General features: G+C 34.6%; 1 protein-coding gene across 2 annotated transcripts in view; it reads right to left on the reverse strand.

Moving 5' to 3' along the window:
- The window catches only part of LOC128031781 (neuronal PAS domain-containing protein 3-like), a 267459-nt gene that overhangs the window by 88667 nt on the left and 155071 nt on the right, over positions 1–23721 (reverse strand). For both annotated transcript variants that reach the window (XM_052620192.1, XM_052620193.1), the window contains exon 5: positions 8178–8267. In XM_052620192.1, coding sequence (XP_052476152.1) covers positions 8178–8267 — 90 coding nt within the window. The remainder of the gene's footprint in view (positions 1–8177; positions 8268–23721) is intronic.

Below are 23721 nucleotides of genomic sequence, written 5' to 3' on the forward strand. Positions count from 1 at the left end.
TACTAATGTACAATCATACTGTTTATTTGTAAAAGTCATACATGTGAAAAGTAAATTACAACAGAAATAATACTACAAAATAACAAAGTACATTTTTAAACTGTCTATAAAAAAGTAAGCCTACTTGTTTAGAATTGAAGAATTGAATTGAATTAAAGCACAACTTAAAATGAAAATATATAATACAAAATAGATCATAGCTGTAATCTGTTTTGTAATATAATAAAAAAATTGTAATGTAAAAAAAATGAGTTTGCTATAAGAAAAATAGTTTATTTTATACAAAATTAAGAAAATAAAATGTATTAGTAACAATATTTGATGCATCTGGATGTAAATGCAATGAAAAGTTTGATTTATTTCCCAAATAAATACATGTTAAAAGGCATTATAATAATTTTGGCCAAGCAGATTCAAAATGATTAAAGCAATATGTTAAATAGTTAAAATTATTTTTTTGAAATAAAATAATAAAAGTAAATAATATTATATAATTTATAACTATATGAATCAATATTAATAAGAAATATTATTTAAATAAAATGTAATATAAACTTATTATATATAAGTGGATGCTTAAGAATTTAAAGCCTACAAGAAGACCTGATTAAAGATCATCATCTTCTCCTGTTCAAATCTCAATCTTTTCCATTACTAACAACAAAAAAGCTTCAAAAGAGTTGCTAATACAGCTAATACACAAAGCTTCATTGTTCCAGAGGGGCATGATGAGCAGTGACAGCTCCTCCGTGACTCTCAGTGAGCTGGGGGTGAGAGCAGGAACAGGAGGGGCAGTTCTGGGAGCGCTGTGGATCGCGGGTGGCTCAATTAAACATGACCTTCCTCTGCCCCTGTCTCTCGCCACACCGCTGCAGGCTCACATGCAAATGCTGACCCTCAGCAGCCACAGCATCATAAATAAATGAATACTTATTATCCATTTAGTAATATTTCCAAGTCTACCTTGATGGGCTGTTATAATAGCCAGTGAAATTATTCTCCATTGTTAAACCTGTTAGCCAGCACCCCCCATTATGGGATTCACAGGGGAAAGTCAAAATTGTAACAGTTCCTTACTTATGGTTGTTACACATCATTTTGGTGTCTTTGGAAAGAAGACCCTTTGGGTTTTATTTTTTATCAACCAGATTTGATAATCCTCAAAAATATTAAAAGTTATAGACACTGAAGTGCTTTGAATTTTTTTTTTTACCACACTGAATTATTTTTATAATTGATATAAAAATACATAAAATCAGTCCTGGAGCAATCTAGAAAATTAATGGGTCGAAAGTCACATGTCTCATGAGTTTCTATTTCAAATCTGAAGAATATAACATGAAAAATAAGATTCCTGCTATTATTTTTCTGAGACTATATCTACACCCTCCACCCCCCAAATATAAAAAAAAATATTTAGCAACTGTATTGAAGGCTTCTACAAAATATTTTTATAATTAAACATACCACTGCTTTTTTTATTTTTATAAAAGATTATCCAGCAACTTACAAATCATATAAGTGATTTATATAAGCACTAGAAAAAAGAATAAGAATAATTTGAGAAAGATTTCACTTTGTATGCCAATTACAGAAAATCTTGAGATCCTGAATGAATTACAATGCAAATAAGTGCTGATGTGCTGATGGCCAGTTATAGAGATGATAGTAATATAAATGCGCCATAAAGTCAATAATCCACTTCTCTATTCATATAGATGGCGTTCATCTATAGCTGTGAGAGCTGTGAATACACAGTAATAGCGAGTTGATTTGTGCTGATTTACACTCAAACAGATGGTAATCATGCAGATACATTCACATTCAACATAGAACACACTCTCACATATATAAAAACTGTTGAAAACTAAAACAAATAAAGAAAAAGGCAATCGCTATAAGTTCCGCCTCCATCAGCTGACAGGTATGTCAGAGCGCGTCACGAGCCGTCACAAGAGCGCCAAAACCATGCCTTGTTTTTTCTACCAAGACGCAGTTTCTGACCGTGAGTTATTCCATAATGGACGCAAACAGTTCTGTTGCTGAAGAACTGAAGCGTAAACAAAGGAATTATGATCCATATTACAACGTTATTGCTTCATTGGACTAAACATGCTCCATGGGATGGCTTTCAGTGGACCCTTACCTTTCTAACTAAACTGGGTTTTACAGCTGTGGATGTGTTTATGACTCGTTATTACGACAGATCTGGTATGTACTGCGTTTCCATTATTCATGTTTTGATGTGTACTGCTTACACAAATGTAGCAAATACAGTCTTTATAAGCTTTCCATTGAAAAACAGCGATCTGTCGTCGATGCTTGAGGCTTAGATCTTTATAATAATATATATAGTTTGTCAAGATTAAATTTGTCCCGTTTCAATTAATCTATTCGTAAACATTGATACATGCGAGTTGACGGGCGTTGAGGACGCGGGCTTTCTGGTGCAGGATAACAGGATAATAGTTCAGGGCCTGGCTGGTTATTCTGAAATTTAGCTGGTGACAATGGATTACTATGAACTTGATTGTTTTAAACAGTGAATAACAGTAGGCAATAATTGAGTTGATAAATAAAAAATAAGTATATATGTATATAAAGACAAAATATCAAGAAAATGTGTTTATGATATGAAATATATGAAGTAAAAAAAGAGAGAAAAATTAAATGCATTTTATTTTCTTTAATATATTCTATTCTATATTAATATAATTGATAAGCACCAGTTCAACAAAAACAGACCTATTTATAAAACATGCATCATATTTATGGTGAATGAATGAATGATTGAAAAAAAAAAATCTAATTTCACCCCCAAATAAAGAAGAAATAAACTAAATAAAATATTTGCATTAAAAATCTATTATATGAAATATTTATGATTTACTATACATAAAAAAAGATAATAATAATAAAAAAAAAATATTTCACAAAATAATTTCGGGTCAAATTTCACCCCAAAATCAAGAAGAAATTAAAGAATAAAGAAAAGGAGAATTTCATTTAAAAATAATAAGAAATAGATATTAATTACATTTACGAGCAACAGCTCAACTACATTTTTTAGAATAAATTTAATAAACTAAAAAAAAATTACAATAAAACTCAAAAACATTTAATGATTTTTTTACACAATATTTGATAGATCTTGATGCGCATTTGCTAAGAAATGTATGTTTTTTTCTAAACAGAGAAATCATACATGTATCATAATTTATTAAAATGTCTTAAGTCCTTCTTTAAAGTTTGGGATGAAATATGAGGCACATGTTCTTGACCGAGATCCACCCATTTAGCTTCGCTAGTCATGCTAATGACATTCAAAAGCATCACTTCAGAGGATAAATGATAGAGACACAACAAGAGAGAGAGGAAGGAATGAGATGGAGGGCAACAGACTCACAGAGATGTGATCAGACAATCGGCCAGACATTTATGCTAATAGATTCGATATTCCTCGAGTCTCCCTGGCTGAAGCGGCTGAGTGATGGGGAGGAGGGCGGACCGTGATGGTTGAGCCTTTGGTGGACACACGTGCTCCCCTGACACCTACAGCACAATCCCAACAGCACTGAATGAAGACAGGGCAGAGGGGTCTATAGCCAAATAAAAGAGACGCTCTTTCTCACAACAGGAAATGGAAGCACACATTCAGCTGCCTGGCGGCAATCCAGAGCCGTCACTATTGCCAAACTAAGAGCGGCAAATTCCTCCACCATATGGTACATGATATGCAGCCTTCAGATGTCACCGTGAGTACTGTACCACGGCTAAGCCTGCAGTTACGGAACGGGAACGTGGTTAAATCTAAATCCTACGAGGCAGATGAGGACGCTTTATTCCAGATGTATCAATTTCCTTGGATATCTAGTCCATGCAAATGCATATGCTGTACTGGCATGGGTGCCGGCTGCAAATGGCCATATTCCAGAAGCTAATATTCTTTTGGCCGGAATAATGCAATTATTATTTTCCTAGCCATCAGCGTAAGCACACGGTGCCATCTGTTACACAAAAGCAAACATACACATCTCAATTACAAAACAGACAGCTGCCCGTGTGTGATGTCATCGGTGCACGAACGAAGCAGGATGACCTGGCGACAAGGTCCTTTCGAAAGCAGCTTTGCCACCACCTCGAAAACTCAATAAGAAAATCCCAAGCGGCGTGATGTTATCGGCGCCTCTCAATTTGCATCGACCGTAACTACAAACCTGGCCATTAATCTGGGAAAGATGCTTGTGCATCCATCACGTATTAATTATTGGAGATGAACTAATCACTCGGCGCAGAAGCCAAGCAGAGAGGGATGAAAAACTCAGACAAGTGAAAAATTTGGCAACATATGCCTATTTACATACAGAATTTAAATGATAACAGCTATTAGCGTGGCAAAATGGATAAATGGCCATCTGTTGAACTGAATAATAATATGAATATGAATGCAGATGAAAAGGGGAGTTACTTCATTTACTGTCAAATGTGAAACCTCGTTATCAGTTGAATCTGAGAGCGGAGTCAAAGACTATCGAGATAAGAGAGTGATAACACGTCCGAAAGCACATTAACTGTATTATCAAAGAGCCGAGGGCAGGTGGTGCCATTGTTTAGCATCAAGGTAATGTCGGCCGTACAAGAAGAGAAGCCTCGCGCTCGCTGTAAAAATCTGCTGGCTTCTCCGGTCTGCACACATGAATCTGACACAAGGTGGTCAATGGCCATGGAGGGAAAAGCAATTTCACATCCTTCGCTCGCTGACCTGAGAAGAGCTGAGAGGAGGAGGACTGATGGACAGAGAAAAAGCCTACTGAAAAGAGCCACAGTAAAGCACATTCAAATATGTCTAGAAACTTGCTTTCTATATTAATGTTGTTCACATTCTGTCATGGAATTACAAATATTTTAAAATGAAACAGGACAGGACAGAAACAAGAGTATGATATTGATGGAGATAAATAAATAAATGTTTAATAATAATAATAATAATAGTTTAAATAATAAATAATTAAATTTCGAATAATGATAATAATAATAATAATAATAATAGTTTAAATAATAAATAAAAATATTTATAATTAGTACTAAAAACTAATTATTATTATTTAAAAACATATTATTTTATTTAATAATAATGATAAAACTAAATAATTGTGTGTATAAATTTTGCATTACTATTATATTTAATAAATAACAAAAATATTTAATAAAATGTAAAAACATTATTATTGTTGTTTTTATTTAACAACAAACAACATACATAATACTAATTCTATATATGTGTGTGCAGATATAAACAATAATAAAAATAACTATTTATTAAGAAAGGATATTTTTTAAATATTTAATACTGATTAATTAAACATCCTAATGGAGATAACTTGCATCCAATCTGTGCAACCTAGGATCAAAAACACGTCATGAAATCACACTGTCCATGACTATGGTGCAGTCGGTTTGAAATCACAGGTCCAGCTGATGTCATTATGAGGACAGTGGACTCCATGACTGAACGCTTCCTATCTACTTTCAAGCGGATTGAGGAAGAGCTCGATTTAGAGATTAGTGCTCCTCTAGTGCCCTGCGAGGCAGCAGTATCTGTCTGAGAGCAGAGCTTGGATTTGAGCAGCTGAGCGCTCGTATGATGGAGCCGCGGTGCTAAAAGGTCATGCTATCGACTGTGCCTAGTGTAACGGCCGCAGGACGGTTCAAGCCCTGAATCTTTAATAACCTCCATCATTAGCTCTTAGGAAATCAGCACTATCACAAAGCGGTTGGAAGAGATCTATTGGCTCTTACCATTGCAAAGCAGGGCTGTAACTTACAGGGTTACAACAAGTAGGGTTAAACGGCTATTTTCAACCATTCTGCTAGATTAAAAAAAGGTTCAAGGAGACGTGTTAAATCTGACCGATTGTACCACTCCATTAAGGCTATTCTCACCATATTATATTTATACTCTGATGCTTATTTCTGACAGACAAATGTTCATAGCAAAAACTTAAGACAGACTTAAGATACAACAATCCTGAATGTGGTATGAATTAATATTTCCTATATTAATCAAAGTTTCGTTATCTAAAACACGTTTACAAAAAGATAAGCTATCCTGGTGATTACTTGCATGGCTGGAGATGTGTATTAACTAAGCACCAAAATCTAACTTCAACAAATGTTACTTAACTTCTCACAGCACCAGAGTTAAACTACAAACTAGCATATATATGCAATCATATATAATATAGTCTATTTTTGATAACCCACAGCACACAAATGCATAGAACTGTCAACGCAGAAAAGCTTGCAAATTGCTCAAGCAATTAACAATGAAAATAAGGAACTACACCTTATAAATTTGTGGCCTCTAGGACAGATTAACAAAGAAAAGGGTTTAGCAATTAAGATCAGGAGAGTTATGGGATAAGCTAAACCATGTAAGATAATAAAACCTACTTAGACTAAAGACTTTACAAGCACTTTATCAGCTGGCCAACCTAAAGATAATACCACAGAAAAAGAGCAAGCCAAATTCCAAAAGCCAGGATTTTGAGAATTAATCAATTATTTGATAAAAATCTTCAATCAATGAATGCGGAATTAATTTAGAGTGTGCTTTAGTCTTCTCTTCTTAATTCTAGCAGAATGTTTTAATAGTCTTTTACAGCCACTGTGGCTTTTATAATTTAGAAGACTCAATATTTACAATGTTCAGTTCTGACAGGTCATAGCAGCCTGATTGAAAGCACAGTATGCACTTTACTCTTTATTTATACAGCCTGATGTTTTTATTCTTCACATTTTATCTGAATAAAACAAACAAACAAACAAAATACACAAATTCTGTGCACAATATACATACCTCATAATACTTTCTGTGTTCAAAATCTAAGCTCAGAAATGCATACAAGTTTTTTTTTTTTTTTTACACTGATTCAAATTCTGAGAAAAAATATACTAATTTTCATGAGTCATATCATCTCTGAACAGTATCCTCTCTGGTTCATCTGTTAGACTAGAAATGAAATATGTGCACTGAAAATCGAGTAGATTGCATAAATTATTATTGCTTTCAGAGTTCCTCTGAAGCCCTCCACCTCCCCCAGCTCCACCTGTATAGGTCTGCTATGGGTTATTATTATATATGCTACTGTATTTGTGCAGCAGCAGGTCTTAAATACTCACAGCACTGTATTGGCGTATGTATTGGCAGTAGCAAGTCCTCTCTGAATCATTTGCCAAACTAGAAATGTAAGGTTGAATCCAGTGCACGGCATTGTGGGATACCGTATTTTGATTGTATACTGAATATTTTGAACCCATGTCATCGAGGTAATCTTAGACCATGCACAGTATAAGGAATCCTATTTATTATTATTATATAATATAATAGATACATACATTTATACAGTATGCTGAATCCAATTTTGAGTAAAACAAGTATCTGAGATATACAAATAAATAAATAAACCAAAGTTGGTATCACCTCTGGTTCATTTTCCAAACTAGAAATGGAAGGTCGAATAGAGTGCATTGCATTGTGGGATACAGTCTCCATGCAGTGTGCTCAGTTTGTACACTCCACATTTTGGACCCTCACACACTGTGAACTATATATAAGCTGCATAGCATTTCCTTTGAAAAATAAGTGGGTAGTTTGCTATCCTGAACTCATCAAAAATGATCCACACTCTCAAAAACAAGTTATAATGTTATAGTAACTGGTACAGTGATCATCTTGATGGCACCTGTGCGGTTAGATCCCCTCATCCAATGACAGCAAGAGACGATCCTGATGATTTGTGTGCATTTTCAACCAACAGTGAACAGAAGCTGCCTGTTGTGCAGCCGTGTCTGCTTTGATTGAAGCTTGCTAGCACTCGAGATGGAGCTCAGCTAGACAGGAACGCAAGAGTTCTGAAGGTCACTTTCTCACCGTCTGACCTCGCCGATCTGTCTGTTTATTGAACGGCCTGGGCTCAAGCCAACAGAAGCAGGGAATGTGCTAGCATTCCAATGAGAACATCTCTCCAGTGCTTAAAATATGCAGTGATAAACGTCATGACTTAAACAGCAGCTAACAAACCTGCAGAAGTTGATCTAACACTAATTTGTCCAGATTATCTTCCGCTCCGATGGACGAAAAGAGATCAGAGAGTGAAAATCTCATGTGCACTCACCTGTGAAAGCCCCAGGTATATCGACACTGTCTCTGAGATGTACAAAAACCTCCCCTCCTTGTTTAGTGCAAATACAAATCCATCCAGGGACTGTGGAGGAAACAGAAAGAGAGAAAGAGAAGAAACAAGTCAGGCGAGAGTCTCACAAATAGCTTACTCCTCACAGCACAGAGATGGAAGCCATCAAGCCCAGAATTGCAAATAGAACCGCATCCCATGTGGAAACCATTGACAGATCATTAAAGAACAACAGTTACAACGCCAATTAACAGCTTCAGATCACGGACACATTAATTGTAAGGGACGGTATGAGCAATACATAAATATTAGGCAAAAAAATACCTCTTATACCTTTATATATATATATATATATATATATATATATATATATAAAACTACTTATTAAAAAAAAAATACCCCCAAAAATTATTTACTTAATGAACTAGAAAAAAAGCAAAAAACAAACCTAAAATAAAAAATCATAAAAACTATGTAAACTGAAAAACAATAAAGAGTGAATAAAACAAAATAACTAAAACAAAAAACAAAAAAACAATTCCAACCATTAATACAAATATAATAAAATCTCCTTTATATTAAAATTATAATTGTGCACAACTAAAAACCGAATTCATTTCAAAATAAAAAGTTATTTCTCACAGAGAACATTTTCAGTTCACAAAGTTGCAGGATGAATAACAGCAAAATTTAGCTGCACACACAAAACCACATAAAAGCTAAAGTGCTTGATTGTGAACAAAATCATCCGTGATTGGTCAATGACACTCTGCAGCTGCAAAATCACTCTTTATTTTGCATGATGTGAGAGGCTAGCACAGCTTGGCAAGCGGTTGTGTTTTCAGTGCCATCACCATTTTGCCTGCCTCTGCTCGCTCATTATAAATGACAACACAGGCTTCATTGGAACAACATTCCTGTGACGACACTTCTGCAAAAGGATATTATGTCGCCTTTTTCATTTTTCACAGCACTTTAAAAGCAAAATATCCAGTGAGGGGTGCTAAAGGTGCATCAGTTTTATCTAAAACAGTAATCTGGTACTGTTGTCAAAAATATTGATTTTTAGATACATAGTGATACTCACTTCATTATGGAAGCCACTAAGAAAAAAATAAAACAAGGTAATTGTGACTTTTACATTCTGGCAGTTGCGAGTTACAAAGTCAGAATTGTGTAAACTCACAATTGCGAGTTATAAATGTGACAATTCTGACTTTTTTTTTCTTGGAAATGCGAGTTTATAATTGCAATTTTGAGAAAAAAGTCAGAATTGCGAGATATTAACTCACATTTGTGAGAAAAAAAAATCGGAATCGGGACTTTATTTCTCAGAATTATGATTTATAAAGTCAGAATTGCGTCATATAAACTTTTTATATATATATAAAAAGTCACAACTGTGAAATAAAAAGTCGCAATTACCTTGTTTTATTTTTAATTCAGTGGCGGAAATTGTCTTCAATTTGAATGTTTGAAATAACTTTTGTCATCTAATGTGACATCTTGAAAAATGAGAAAGAAAATATTTGTATAGTATTCTATGCTGCCAAGCAGGCTATGTTGATTAGCATTGCATTAGAACATGATTTTATTTTTATGAAACTATCTGAGATGGTTTGAAGAGCACAAAACATAGAAAAGTAAACATATGCAAATCCATAAACTTTTTTGTTTTACCTCAATACTTGATCATTTAAGTAAAGATATGCATCATTGTCATGTTCTAGCCCGATTATATTTATTTTTCAACCAAAATAAAAAAATGTTTGCCCTTAATGTTGTAGCATTATTATTTATTATTATTTTTTTACTTTTTCTGGATGATTGGTTACCAGTCTGAGTCTCTATATTAATCTAGACTCTAGATGTGGCTCAGTTTCCTCCTCCAGTTTAAGTCTGTGGGATTTCTTAGCCCACTTTAACCATACGTCAGGCAAAAATCAAGCACATCTATCCTCAAAATACTGCAAGATATTGAGACATTATTCCATTCTGCAGTACACACAGTGCAGGATAAAGCCAACACTTCATGGTTAATACAATGTTTAGCAAGCACCGCTAATGAACAGCTCCTGATCACTGCACCATACATAAATATTCTGCAAAACAAAGGCTGATTCGTATCGATGAAAGGCACATGCATAAGAAAAGAGCTGTAGTGTTGGGTCATTTCTGCATTACGTGTGCTTAATTAGGAATCTTGGACTAAAGGAAGCCCCATTGGACAGATATCACTGCTGGGGTGCTGATGTTGGGCCCCCAACAGTCAACAATTAAGATATTGAGGTCACATGGGTTAATAACATATTGTCTCCCACTGCCTCAAATAATCTGTAGGCTGAAAGTCCCCTGGCGAGAAAATGCCAGAAAGGAAAGACAAGGAAAAAAACAAGGTATTGTGCACAATGTCACAGCTGATCTGATCACCTTTTTATGAAAATCAGGTTTACACAGACGGGGTGGAAAAGCATCCCTCTCTCGTTTATTTGCGAGTTTAAAGCAGCATAGACAGCTGGCAAGAGAGCGTGCGGTCTCTACTCGCCGATAAAACAGCGCAGCCTCGGGCTATTTACAGCGTGCTGATATGCAGCTGACAACAGCACGTCCCACGGCGGCCCGCTAGCGCATCACTTCCTCCCTGAGCACGCATCTGCTGGAGGTGATGTGTTAGACTTACACTTTACATTACACCACGCTAATGCTAATACTAGCCCATTTTATAGCACTTTACATTTGAAATGCTAATATGCCAATATAGATGCGTTAACATAAATGCAACACTAACACGGATGCTTATTTACATTACTTACAACATCAAAAAGCTTCAAGGGACTATATTCTACACATTTAGCATTTAATTTTGCCTCTGAAGTCCACTTATAATATCAGTCAAGGCTCCCTGCACCAAAATGGTTGTAAATTACTCTGACCATGAATGCATTGTTGTTTTGTATCCACGTAAATATGCCTAAAACAAACATCTTTATTAAGTTTTTTTTTCTTTTTTTCCAAGAGGCATCAATGTTAGTTGCATGTGCAAAAATCAGTGTTTATGTTAACAATACGGGATAATAATGGGAACTCTGGTTTATAATATATTCTGTGGGAACATCTCCTTATCATTAACATTTTTTTAAATACATTTAAAAAGTCTGTCTGCAAATTACCTCTGTTACCTTCTGAAATAAACTATTTTAATTTGCAGACAGAAGTTCATATATATATATATATATATATATATATATATATATATATATATATATATATATATATATTCATATATATAGAACTTCTGTAAACAAGAAAAAAAATTGGGCAAAAATGTATTACATTTTGAAGAATTATTAGAGAAAAAAACTTTACTTCAATTTAGAATAATTCACACTAATATATATTTATATATACAGTATGCACAGGAACTAATTTGCTTTTTATTAAGAAATGTAATGGGGTAAATTTAGATTTTATGTCTACAAAACAAATATAATATTCAATTAATTTATATGATGCTGAATTAATATTGTCTCTTGGTAATGTTAGCCTGATTTACTGTATGTGTTTTAATTTAATCTATGTTTAATCTTAATCTAGATTCTATTGCTTTTGCTGCCTGAGGTCAAGTGTGCAGATCCCTAACCGTTACAGAGTTTAATTTCCCTTCTGTGAGATACTTTCTTCCTTCTCTCAGCACTTTAGACAACAGAGCGAGAGAGAGAGAGAGAGAGAGAAGCTGCTAGCAAGGCATGACTGCTTTAAACAAATGACAAAAAAGGCCCATCTTAATGTTACACTTTTCTCCCCCAGAAGTTTGTCTGGCTAGTGATTTATTGTGCACTTTACACAGTGGTTAGCCTGTAAACAGAGGCCGTTTATCAAGGAGGGGAGCCAGGCTCTGGCACGCAGTGTTCCTCAGAGACCTGGCCCACAGATGCCACGCGGCTGAAGGAAGAGCAGCGCTGAACAGGGAGGAGATGATTGCAGACTGGCTGGAGGTGACTGCTGCGGGTCTGTCCTGACAGCCAGGGCTGCGTCTGCAGGGACGGAAGAGGCCGTGCCAGAGCCTGAGGAGTCTCTCTCAGGTCAGAAGGTCCAAGAGAGACCCTCCACTGGGGAGCGGCGGTCTCTTGGTGTATAGATGAACTGACAGGGATGGAGGAGGATTTGTGCTCTATAAACATGATGCATCATTTACTGATCATTCATCATAGACTGAATATAGCATTTCAGTGTATTCTTTACTCTGAAATTTCCCTTTAGATGTATTTTATATATTTTATATTTTCATATTCAGCAGTCTAGGCTACTAAACGGTTTAGGGTTCTTTTTTTTTTTTTTTTTTTTAGTAAGGACGCATTATACTAACCAAAAATGACAGGAAAGACATTTAAATGTTACAAAAGCTTTCAAATAAATGCTATCTATTAAGTTTGAACTAAAATTAAAATTTGTACCAATTTTAAAAGATGTTAAAATAGATAATAGTTATTTTAAATTGTAATATTATTTAACAATATCTCTGTTTTTACTGTGTATATATACAGTGTGGGGTAATGCATTACAAGTAATGTGAGTTACGTAACCAGATTACTTTTTTCAAGTAACTAGTAGAGTAATGCATTATTTTTTAATTTACAAGAAAATATCTTTTTATTGCTGAAGTGTGTTGAACTTTCTTCTTTTGTGATCTATTCTACAGATGTGAATTTACTTTTTCTTCAGCCTGAGACTTATTCATTTAGCTTTTGGTGTGAAAGGGCTTTTATGTCTACCAAAATGTTTTAATTTTTCATATTAAAAACAAACAAACAAGCAGTGCAAAGATTTAAAAAGTAACGCTAAAGTAACGTAATGCATTACTTTCCATAAAAATTAACTAAGTAACAAAATTAGTTACTTTTTTAGGGTGTAACACAATATTGTAAAGCATAACTTTTAAAAGTAACTTCCCCCAACACTGTATTTATATATATATATATATATATATATATATATATATATATATATATATATATATATATATATATATATATATATATATTAGTGCTGTCAATCGATTAAAAAAAATTAACTAATTAATCGCACAATTTTTAAAAATTAATCGCGATTAATCGCGATTAATCGCAATTAAAAGACTGAAACTTTTTGGATATGTAAATGTAAAATGTAAATAATTAATGTAAACTCAAGACAAAGAAACTATTTAAATTCAAAATATGATTGTTTATTGGAATTTTTGTTTAACTTGTAACAAAGATTTTCTCATGTAAACAACATACCTGCAATAAACCATCAATATCCTCCAAATTAACTGTTGGCTTGAAAGCCATATTTATTACAGAAATAAAAACACAGGCATGTAAGTACCATTTGAATTTCAAAACAATCAATGCCAATAAAAAACAAAAATGATTTCCATGTTGAATTCTAAGTGGACTGCAAAAAAATTCCAAAGTATAGTCATTGCCAGTGCTTTAAGTGGGCCAGTACACACCGGTACTCAGTACCGCCACTTCCAAATATAGCTCTTGAGCGGACCGCCACCTCTCTGTGCACCCAGAACGTGCTTGTAGCGTACCGGTACGCTCATTTGGACATCTGTTTTAATAGAGGTTTTAATCTTTTACCGGCACTGCCGATTTTCACAGCGCCCTTCACAATGCAATCTTCCTAATTCATCCCACCCAGAGCAGAAACTACATTACGCATTCTCCCTTAAGTTACACAAGTGAATAGCGCATGTGTCGCTTTTCCCACTGTTAAGTGTCAACAACTCAACGTGGCCGGAGAAGGTGTGTGAAACTCGTTGTGAGTTATACTAAAGCAAAATCTTGAGTATTTATTGTCTGATAAACATTAAAAACTGTCTGCGGAGGTTGAGTCGTCCTGCAGCCCCCGCTGGCTGCTCATTGGCTGCAGCATCTTTTTTCTAAGTTCTAAAAAAATACCATAGACGGCAAGGCACAAATTTAGATATTCATTTATCTCATTAATCTATAGCCTATGCACAAAGACAATATGATCTTTTTGTCCCCTTTTTGTTTTAAAGCTTGATGAAGAGAGAGAGCGCAAGTTGCTGCAGCTGAGGAGGACAGTGATGCACGCGTACAGGAGTGATTGACAGTTCGTGGCACTGTGTACAAAAAATACTCCGCTACACAATTATTTCGTTATTTTCGTTTAAGCTTATTAACGTTAGCATTACAGAAAGGTCTGATTTACGCACTGTTACAGTAATTGTTTTTTTGTTTTTAAACAATGACATTTGAGTTCATGATTTTAATGTTGCTGTTTCTTGTGGCAGACTCAAGAGTAATCCGGCAGAGTTTTATACTGAAACTTTCCGTCTAAAAGTCCTTCCTTGGTCTTATCCATATTTCTTTGCACTTTGAACACACATAGGCCACAACTGGAAATAAAAAAAACTGCAACCGCGTTAATTGCGTTATTTTTTTTTAACGCGTTAAATATTTAAAATTAATCGAATGCGTTAACGCGCTAATTTTGACAGCACTAATATATATATATATATATATATATATATATATATATATATGAGACAAAAAAAAAAGTCAAATCACAGAAATAAAGTGGTTTTCATGTTGATTTAAATAATACATATTCCTGGTCTCACTGTGCACATTATTTGAAAGGGAGATAAAAAAAAAAAAAAAACATTAAAATAAAAAAATTAAATCATAGAATTTTCCTACTTCTCCTCTGTCCACATAACCAGTAGGCACAGAAAAATAATATAAACCAAATACATCAGAGCCATCAAATAGCTAAAATCCTGATAGATAAAATAAACATCACAGAAATCGCACGCATTGACAATGTTCTTTTTTGATGACTTTAAATGAAACTTAATGCTTGTGTCATGACAAATGATGCTTTGCTTCACTGTAAGCACTTGTTAGATGCTACAACCCACAAGAACACAGCAGCCTTCCACTGCTACAGCAGCAAACATGCTCTGGAACTCAGCAGCCTTGTGTTTTCTCTAACAAAGGACAAATATACGTGAGCTGAAGGACACACAAGCTGGTAAACATCAATCTAGTCACTGGACCCCGGCCAGAGTCACCGCACGTCCACATTAACACACACAGCGGACGCCAGGCAAGAGCAGCCTCATTGACTATTAACATATCATTAACTATTAGGTCAGACAAAATGAAGAGGGAGAGAGAGGCAGAGAGGAGCGGGGCAGCTGGCGATGGGGGAGATGCCACATATTAATCACCTCCAATCTCATCCTTCCTTTCCTCCAAACTCAAACAGCCTCCATGATGAACAACTACAACTGCAATCAAGACTTCTCACAGGGCTGGCTGGACCTGAGCATGAGAGCACGCGGACCGAGCTACAGGACTCCAACATAGAGAGCAAAAAATTAAAAATAAAAGTTGGAGGACACGGCCTTAAAAGTACACACAATAAACTGATTCTTTAAAAACATATAAGCATAATTAGCATAAAAACAATGGGATAAATAATAACAATTACTACAGTATAAATATTAATTCACTATTAAACTAAATTTGATTAATAAACTAATATTAATAATGTAACAATAATAATATTGTTACATATTATTAATAATAACACTGACATTAATAAATATGATAATGTCATGATAATATATAATATATAAAATAATTAAAAACATAAGCATAAGAACAATATTGATAATTCAAGAGTCAGTCACTATTGAAAACACTACTACAACAAATTTAGGATGCTTGAGAGCTTTCCATTTCAGATTTTTGGTATCAGGTAATACATTGACAAAAACATTAGTGCTATCAATTATGCTCAAAATAATAAGCCTTATTTATATATATTTAAAAAAAAAAGCATTGAAAGAAACTGTTATGATTTGCTGCCCCATAAAAACAGATGAAACCGATGTGAATTTCAGCCTGGAGAGACTGATAATGACAGCAGATGTCTGTGTGGGAAAAGTGACATACAGAGAGTAAGAGAGTGTCTATAAGTGTGTGAGAGAGAAAAAGACCGATGAGAGGTGATAAAAGAGATCTTATCAGAGCTTCTAAAATGCCGCAGGAGCCATGAGAGATCTTTTTCACTGAAGTCAATTTTGAGGCTGACAAGCCATGTAGAAATGTGCAAATATGGATGTGCGGTATTGATTTCTTTATTGAAGGCACCAGCACAGGAGATGCTCGAATCACTTATCCTACCCCTCGCCGAGACCCATTTCAAATTAGAGCGTCATTAGATTGCTCATTTCTTATGGGGCTTAGTATTGGGGGGAGGGGGGCCACTGGACATGCCATATTTATTCACCACAAATGACCTACTACAAGCATCTGTTTAAAAAAGGTGTGAGAGCATCAGATCTCGCATACCCTCAATCTCACAATCAAACATATCAGCATCTACACTAGGAACAGGAATCGTAAGGATTTCAACCCTTCTGGTTCCAGTTCCAGTTCCAGTCCCGGCTGCTATTAAAGAGTACAGTTCTGTAATCGAACTCCAATTCCATTAATGATGCTTTAGTACTTACAAATAATTATAAAATAAAAAAGGTAATATTAATAATAATAGAGTAAATATTTGGATGTTAATATTTCTAGCCAAAAATCTTTTATTAGTCAAAAAAAGTTTTTTTTTAGTCAGAAATTTTTATTTGATAACATAGGATATGAGACATATAATCATAATAATAAAATCAGTAGCAGAATCGGTCATTAAAAGGCTTTATAAGTCATGACTGAAACTGTCATTTCCACATGATGATGTGACAAATACAAAAAGAAATCTAGCCTAATAAAATTTAGGATTTTTAATAAGAATTTTTATTACAGTATCAAATGTATTGCCTCTGATCTCTCTCTCTCTCTCTCTCTATATATATATATATTAATACAAATAATGTAAAATAATAATAATAACTTACAGCATTTTAAATAGTTTAAGAATATATATATATAATAAAATATATATGTTTACTGCTGCTGTGATTTTTATCTTTTTTTATTTTTATATGTGAGTAAAGTAAAAAGTAAAGAAAAAATGCAATACATAGATACATAAATAATGATATATTGTAATAATTAACTTAATTTACTAAGTTATAATCACAGTGCACCATTCCACACACTCTAGACAGTAATGGTGGTGCTTTGAATACATCCTAGTTTTCCTCATCTACTTTGTACTTTGTGATCAACAAACAAACTTAGGGCAGCACAATAAGTCACATGTGATTGTCATGCACATCTCGTCAGTAAAGCCAGCTCTGTGATTAATCTCCACTGCGTGCTTTAAGATAGAGTGGCTTTTAATACACAGAGTCGTACATCACTGACAAGTTATGCAATATTGCGTTCATAATCGCAAATGAGTCGCATTGCATAGCTTGTCAGTGTAAGTGTTTTTATTAATGCCATTAATGCTTTTGTTAATACAGTGTAAAGCACTAGTCAACTAAATTAATGTAACATGGCAGAGATGAATGCACTTTTGGAAGTTGAAGGGAAATGTCATTTTGGAATTTGGAATATGTGGTTTAATGTGATACTGTCGTTCATGATGAAATTTTATTTTATTGTTATTTAATTAATTTATAGCATTAAAAAGATGACCCGTTGAATTCATTTTTTGGGAGCGATTAATGTATTTTTAGTCCTGTGCATGTATATAAGATTAGTATTGACCAAGTTCAGAGCCTGTTATATGTGGATCAACTTATTATGTTTTGTATTTTCAATATGAAAATAACTTTTATATTGATTCAATAATTAAAAAAAAAGTCATTGATTTATTGCATTTTCTGTAAAAATAATAATAAAATTTTATAATATATCTTTGAAAATCAAAATCTGGATTTATATTTTCAATATTTTTTATAACCTTAACATGCTATGTAAAAGTTTGAAACAGAAAATAGTGGTGTTCATCTAAAAAAAAAAAAAAATCATTTTTACTCCAATTAATCCAAACGGATTTATTGCGTTTTAGAACCAAACTCTTCATATATTTTAAAGAAGTTGTCCCCAATAATTAAGTGACTAGTGACTTAGTCTGATACTTTTTCCTGATACTATCAAAAGAAAGAAAGTGCAAAAAAAGTAAAACATACGTAGTGTTGTCTCAGTTTGACAGCTGACATTTGAAATCTAAATTAGCTTCCGTCACAAGAGAGGATGACAAAAGCACTCCAGGAGCAGAAGAGTCAATGCCAGCACAAACCATCCCACTTTTAAAAAGTTCCTTCAGGTGACCAGGCAACAACATTGTTTCGACTTCCCTCCGCGCCAGGATTTAATTAAGTGATAACAGTCACCTTCGGGTGATGACACAGGACAATAATATCTGGGCTACAGGAAAACGCTGAGACTGGCCAGCACGTATTATCATGAGCAAAGATAGAGAGAAAGAGTGAGGGAGAAATCCGTACTTTACAAACACGTCTGGGATTCATCCAGGTTAGACTCGGGAAGGGGAAATATTTTCTAAGGCTAATCTGGGGGTTAAGGGAGGGATTTAGTTCAGCCCTAAGAGGATTAAACATCATTTAAATGCTTATGTGTTTAAACACAGGCTTAATAAAACAATATGACGTCAGTACAAACAAATATGTTGCGTGACTTGATTTAGAGGAAGAACTGCCCGTCGTCAATAAACATATGCATATTTCCCATAAAACTTATGCATATTTCCCATAAAACTTGCATAAAATAACACATTTCTGACTGAAACAGGATATTTAACACAAATAAAAATCATGATACTAGGAGGAAGAGCAAGTTACCTTTTGCAGTTTTTTTTTAACATGCACTAAAGTACTGATAACAAGAAGTCCAGGAACTGTTGGAAACTAAATTCAGATTTTATGTTCATTTTCTACTAACATAAAATCAAAATGCATGCCATATGATTTGGGCATGTGACCTGTAGATGGTCCTGCCACGTAACCTCAAGCTAAAACAGTTCAATCTTGCAGGAAATGGAGCAAAATTTAATCTGGAGTATCACAGAGGTCCTGCAGAATTAAAAAAATAAAATAAAAAAAATAAATGCAATAATGAAAACCAGAATCAAAGAGAACAGACAAAGACGCCTAGAAATATTCACTGTAGCCTAGCTGAAAATTCAGTGAAATTTCCTCTTAAAATGATCGCGATGACTGAAATTAATTCTAATGACATTTATTTCTCAAAAATAGAGCCACTTATTCAAAGCTTTCATCAAAGAAACAAAGTGCACAGATCCACTTCATACTTACACTATCATCCATATGTAAAGCAGAGTTTCTCTTCAGGAACTCGAGCTGCATCGATTACGCTTTGGCACTGCGACGCAACGCCTCGTTCCTTCGAGGAACCAGGGTTACATATGTAACCTTAGATGTTCTGCACTGGAAATATATATTTTTTTTAATTCATATAGAAGATACAAATACTCTTCCCCTTTAATAGATTCCCTCCAAATACATAAGGTCATTAGTATGCAAGATAATGATTCATCCAAACAATGATTACAATAATAAGTTCAGTCTTTTATAGAGGAATAGGAAATTTTTTTTTTTTTTGCAAAAGTTTGGCCTTTTTATAAAAGGAAATTGAATTTGTCGCAGCTGATGATTTGCTATGCATTCATGCACAATACATAAGATACATGAAAATGCAAAAGTTTTGTTTTGGAGAGCCAAGGCCGGTCCAGACGGGGTACTGTGGTCCTGCAGGTAATGAGGACCTTCACACAGTCAACACTGATGCCTTCTCCTGTAGAAAAACTTCTAACAATGACTGCTCAAGAAAGCCTTCGACATGGACAGCGAACACACACACACACACACACACACACACACACATAAACGCAAACGCATGCACACATCTCAGCAATGCCTCTTAAGAAATCGCATTGAGCCTGACCACCACAGTCTAATTATGCTAATTGCTTCAATGCCCTTGCTTTATTTATGCATGGCGTCTAAGATAAATAAGAGAAAATTGCTTTGGATCTAACTGTATTCATTTTGGAATGCAAACTAGCCTGTGTTTGTTGTGAGATTTCTGATGTGTTTACCCCTGAAATTCTGCAGGTAATTGCAATTTTGATTGTACATTTATTTTTCCCATTGACAGTCCCAGGACTGCGTCTGTTCTCAGTTTTTATAATTAAATGCTTTGTAATATTTAAGCACACAGAATGGAAGAAAAACAGCACACATTAGAATATTTTATTCACCAGACTGAATAGCTCGCTCAGGGCGATCAAGACACACTGGGAGAATGAAAATGCTCGAGTTCTGGAGATTTTGTAGAGGGAAACATTAAAAGGTGGAAATTGGAATAAAGGGTGAGATATATGTGTCCCATTATTGGCCCGAGAGTTTTAAAGGAAAATCTAAAGACTGTTCTGGTCCTAAGGCTCCAAAAATACTCAACATAAACATATCTAAACAAGCTCAATTTCACATAACGAAATGCAATTCATAACACACAGCAAATGCATAGTGCAGTTCTACACACTGCCACAAGGGGAGCTGTAGTTGGCATTAGCATAAACAGGTTTCTTCTATGATTTACTCTTTCGGGTCAACCAGTTTTCTTGTAGAATTGGGCTATTTTTAAACTGTTGCCACAGATTTTTGTTTTTAGTCAGCGGGTTGAAGCAAAACAGAAAGAGGTTCTGATTGCGATCGAGCTAGTTTTCTGTAACAATTGGTCTGGTGTTGTTATGCAGACAACACATTACAGGTTACATTTGTTTATATATATATAAACAAAAGAAAAAAAGAAATTGAAAAAAAAAAAAAAACTCTAAAATTGACAGTTCTTCATTTGCTTTCCAACTGAATATTAAACAGATTGTGATACTTTAAGGACAACTTTAATTTATCTTGAAAATAAAATACATAGCTGTCATTGTCTTGATAATGTTTCACATTATAGCCCTAATAACAATGTGTTTAATTTCAATAACAGACCCTCATTCTTCTGTATGAAGAGTTTTCTCTCAGCGTATGTGCTGTTTATCAAGAGTTGGGCACAGCACGTCATAAATTCATTAAATTACAATTGATTCGTCTCAGCAGAATTGAGAAAACAACAAACAGTTGCCATTTACTTTAAATGAATGGACTATCTCTCCCTTATGCAGAAGTTTGACCGACTCAGACAAAGTTACAGTTTTGCTGTGGTCATCTGAGGTAAATCATTGCCATCTTTCAATCCTTTGTTATGAGGTATGGATTTCACCTCTGTGATGGAGCTTTTGAGTCTGTTTGAAATGCTGGAGCCTGTATCGATGAAGGATTTTACCCTGATTAATCAAAACATGGATCTTTCTCACCCATGGGACAATTACAACGGGCCTTTGGGCAAATAAAGGTCTAGTTCTGAAAGTTTCTCTCATTGAGTCCCATTTCATGTAGAATAACAATCAAGGCTACTACTTTATTAATCAAAATGCATACTTAAAGAACTGGTAGGTTACTAGTTTGATGAACTGATAATGGCTACACTGAACCCGCCTCTTTGTTGTTGAATAAAGCCAATATCGCAATCCTGGGAAGTGAGATTTTTTTTCTTTTCTTAAACAAGTTATGTTAAATTATGACTGCAAAGACATTTATAATGTCATAAAAGATCTCTATTTCAAACAATTGCTGAGCTTTCAAGAATCCAGAAAACATTTCAACACCAAAATATTAAGCAGCACAATTGTTTTCAATAATAATAAATAAATAAATTTTTCTTGAGCAACAAATTAGCATTAGAATGATTTCTGAAGGAACATGTGACACTGAAGATTGGAGAAATGATGCTGAAAATTCAGCTTTGCATCCCAGGAATAAATTACATTTTAAAATATATTCAAATAGAAAATAGTTATTTTAAATTGTAATAATATTTTATAATATAACTGTATTTACTGTATTTTCGATCAAATAAATAACCCCTTAGTGAGCATAAAGGCCTTTCTTTTAAAAAAAATATCTTACCAACTCCAAACTTTTATGTATTCAAATCACTAAAACTATAAAAGCATATAAAAACTAAAACTATATTTACACCACATTCAAACACGTATTTATCCATTTCTTTTAATTATACATGCAGCCCACCAGTAAGTCTATGAAAACATGTAGTTTTGCACATCCCTACTAAACAATATGACTATCTATTCCAAAGAAACAACATTATCCTGTCATAAGGTGCTGTCAGATATCGGAGGCTAATTACTGTTGCCCTCATTTCCCCCAATCACACATAAGCCTGTTGTGTGTTTGCTCAGAAGTATTCGTTTATTTGATTATCTGCTCAGTACGGCCTCAACAGTAGCGTCAAACATAAATGATATTTGCTTTCTGAACAGACAGCAGCAAAGACGGCGTGAATTCATTGATAACCTTATCTCATTAAGTTTACAATCCTGTGGCATTACCATTAAAAGCAGAAAAGCAGAAAATGGTTTTGTTACTCGCTTTGTTCCCCTGCTAGCGGCTGACAAGCGCGTTGATTTATTTATTGTATTCGTGTGTTCGCGTCTCATGTAGAGGAACAGATTCGGCGGGCACGGGAGTCTCCAATGACAGGCCTTTTGTACAGCGGCATAAAAAATGAGCCACTTACTTACAATACATCCATAGGAAATCAGATGCAGAAAGAATCGGAATGGGAAGTTCACACATCTACAGAAAGAGGGTACACGAGGGAGGCCGAATCAATAGAGAACAACTCCTTTTCTCTGGCTGAATTTGAGATTCAGCAAAAGATTTGTCTAGGGAAGTTCGCCTGATACAGGTCTGAGGGATGAAACCGGCATTAATCATTCCAACAAGTCGTACATTTCTAAAATAAAAAGACCCCTGTACTCACAAACAAACCTATCACTCAAAGCTGGGGTTACTGAGCTCATACCCTAAAGGTGGAGATAAGAAATCGCCATGGTCCTATATTCAGTTAAATCACTGTATCCACACTAGACTGAACGGAGGAAATCCGTAGGAAATCACAGGAAGAAAAGGAAGCGATTTATGCCGCCTGCGCCCAGATGCTTATCACCCTGTTGAAAAAGACATTGGTCTTTTGTCTGGATTGCCCTTGACACATCCTTAAGAGAAGGAAGTCTTGAACTTGTCTTTGTTTTGAAGAGCCATTGGACCTCCGTGGTTTAATCTGGGTTAAACGCAGCCTGATCTCGGAGGTATTTCGCTCAAGCTATGATAAAGCACACACCAAATCCCTCCTCTTTTCTGCTTTCATATCTCAACTATTTTTGGACCACCATGGCATTGTAATCACAGGGATACACTACAACAACAACACGCCAAACACATCTAGTTATCTCTAAAATAATAACCAAAAGGAATCATAACACGCCAAACACATCTAGTTATCTCTAAAATAATAACCAAAAGGAATCATAAGAACGGGTGATTTTTCAATACAAATAGGGGTAGCACTTTATTTTACAGTCCTGTTCCCCATGTACATACTATGTACTTATTATAGTAATTACAATAACTATGTAATAACTAGGT

The sequence above is a fragment of the Carassius gibelio genome, chromosome A17 (assembly GCF_023724105.1).
Source record: "Carassius gibelio isolate Cgi1373 ecotype wild population from Czech Republic chromosome A17, carGib1.2-hapl.c, whole genome shotgun sequence".
Lineage (NCBI taxonomy): Eukaryota > Metazoa > Chordata > Actinopteri > Cypriniformes > Cyprinidae > Carassius > Carassius gibelio.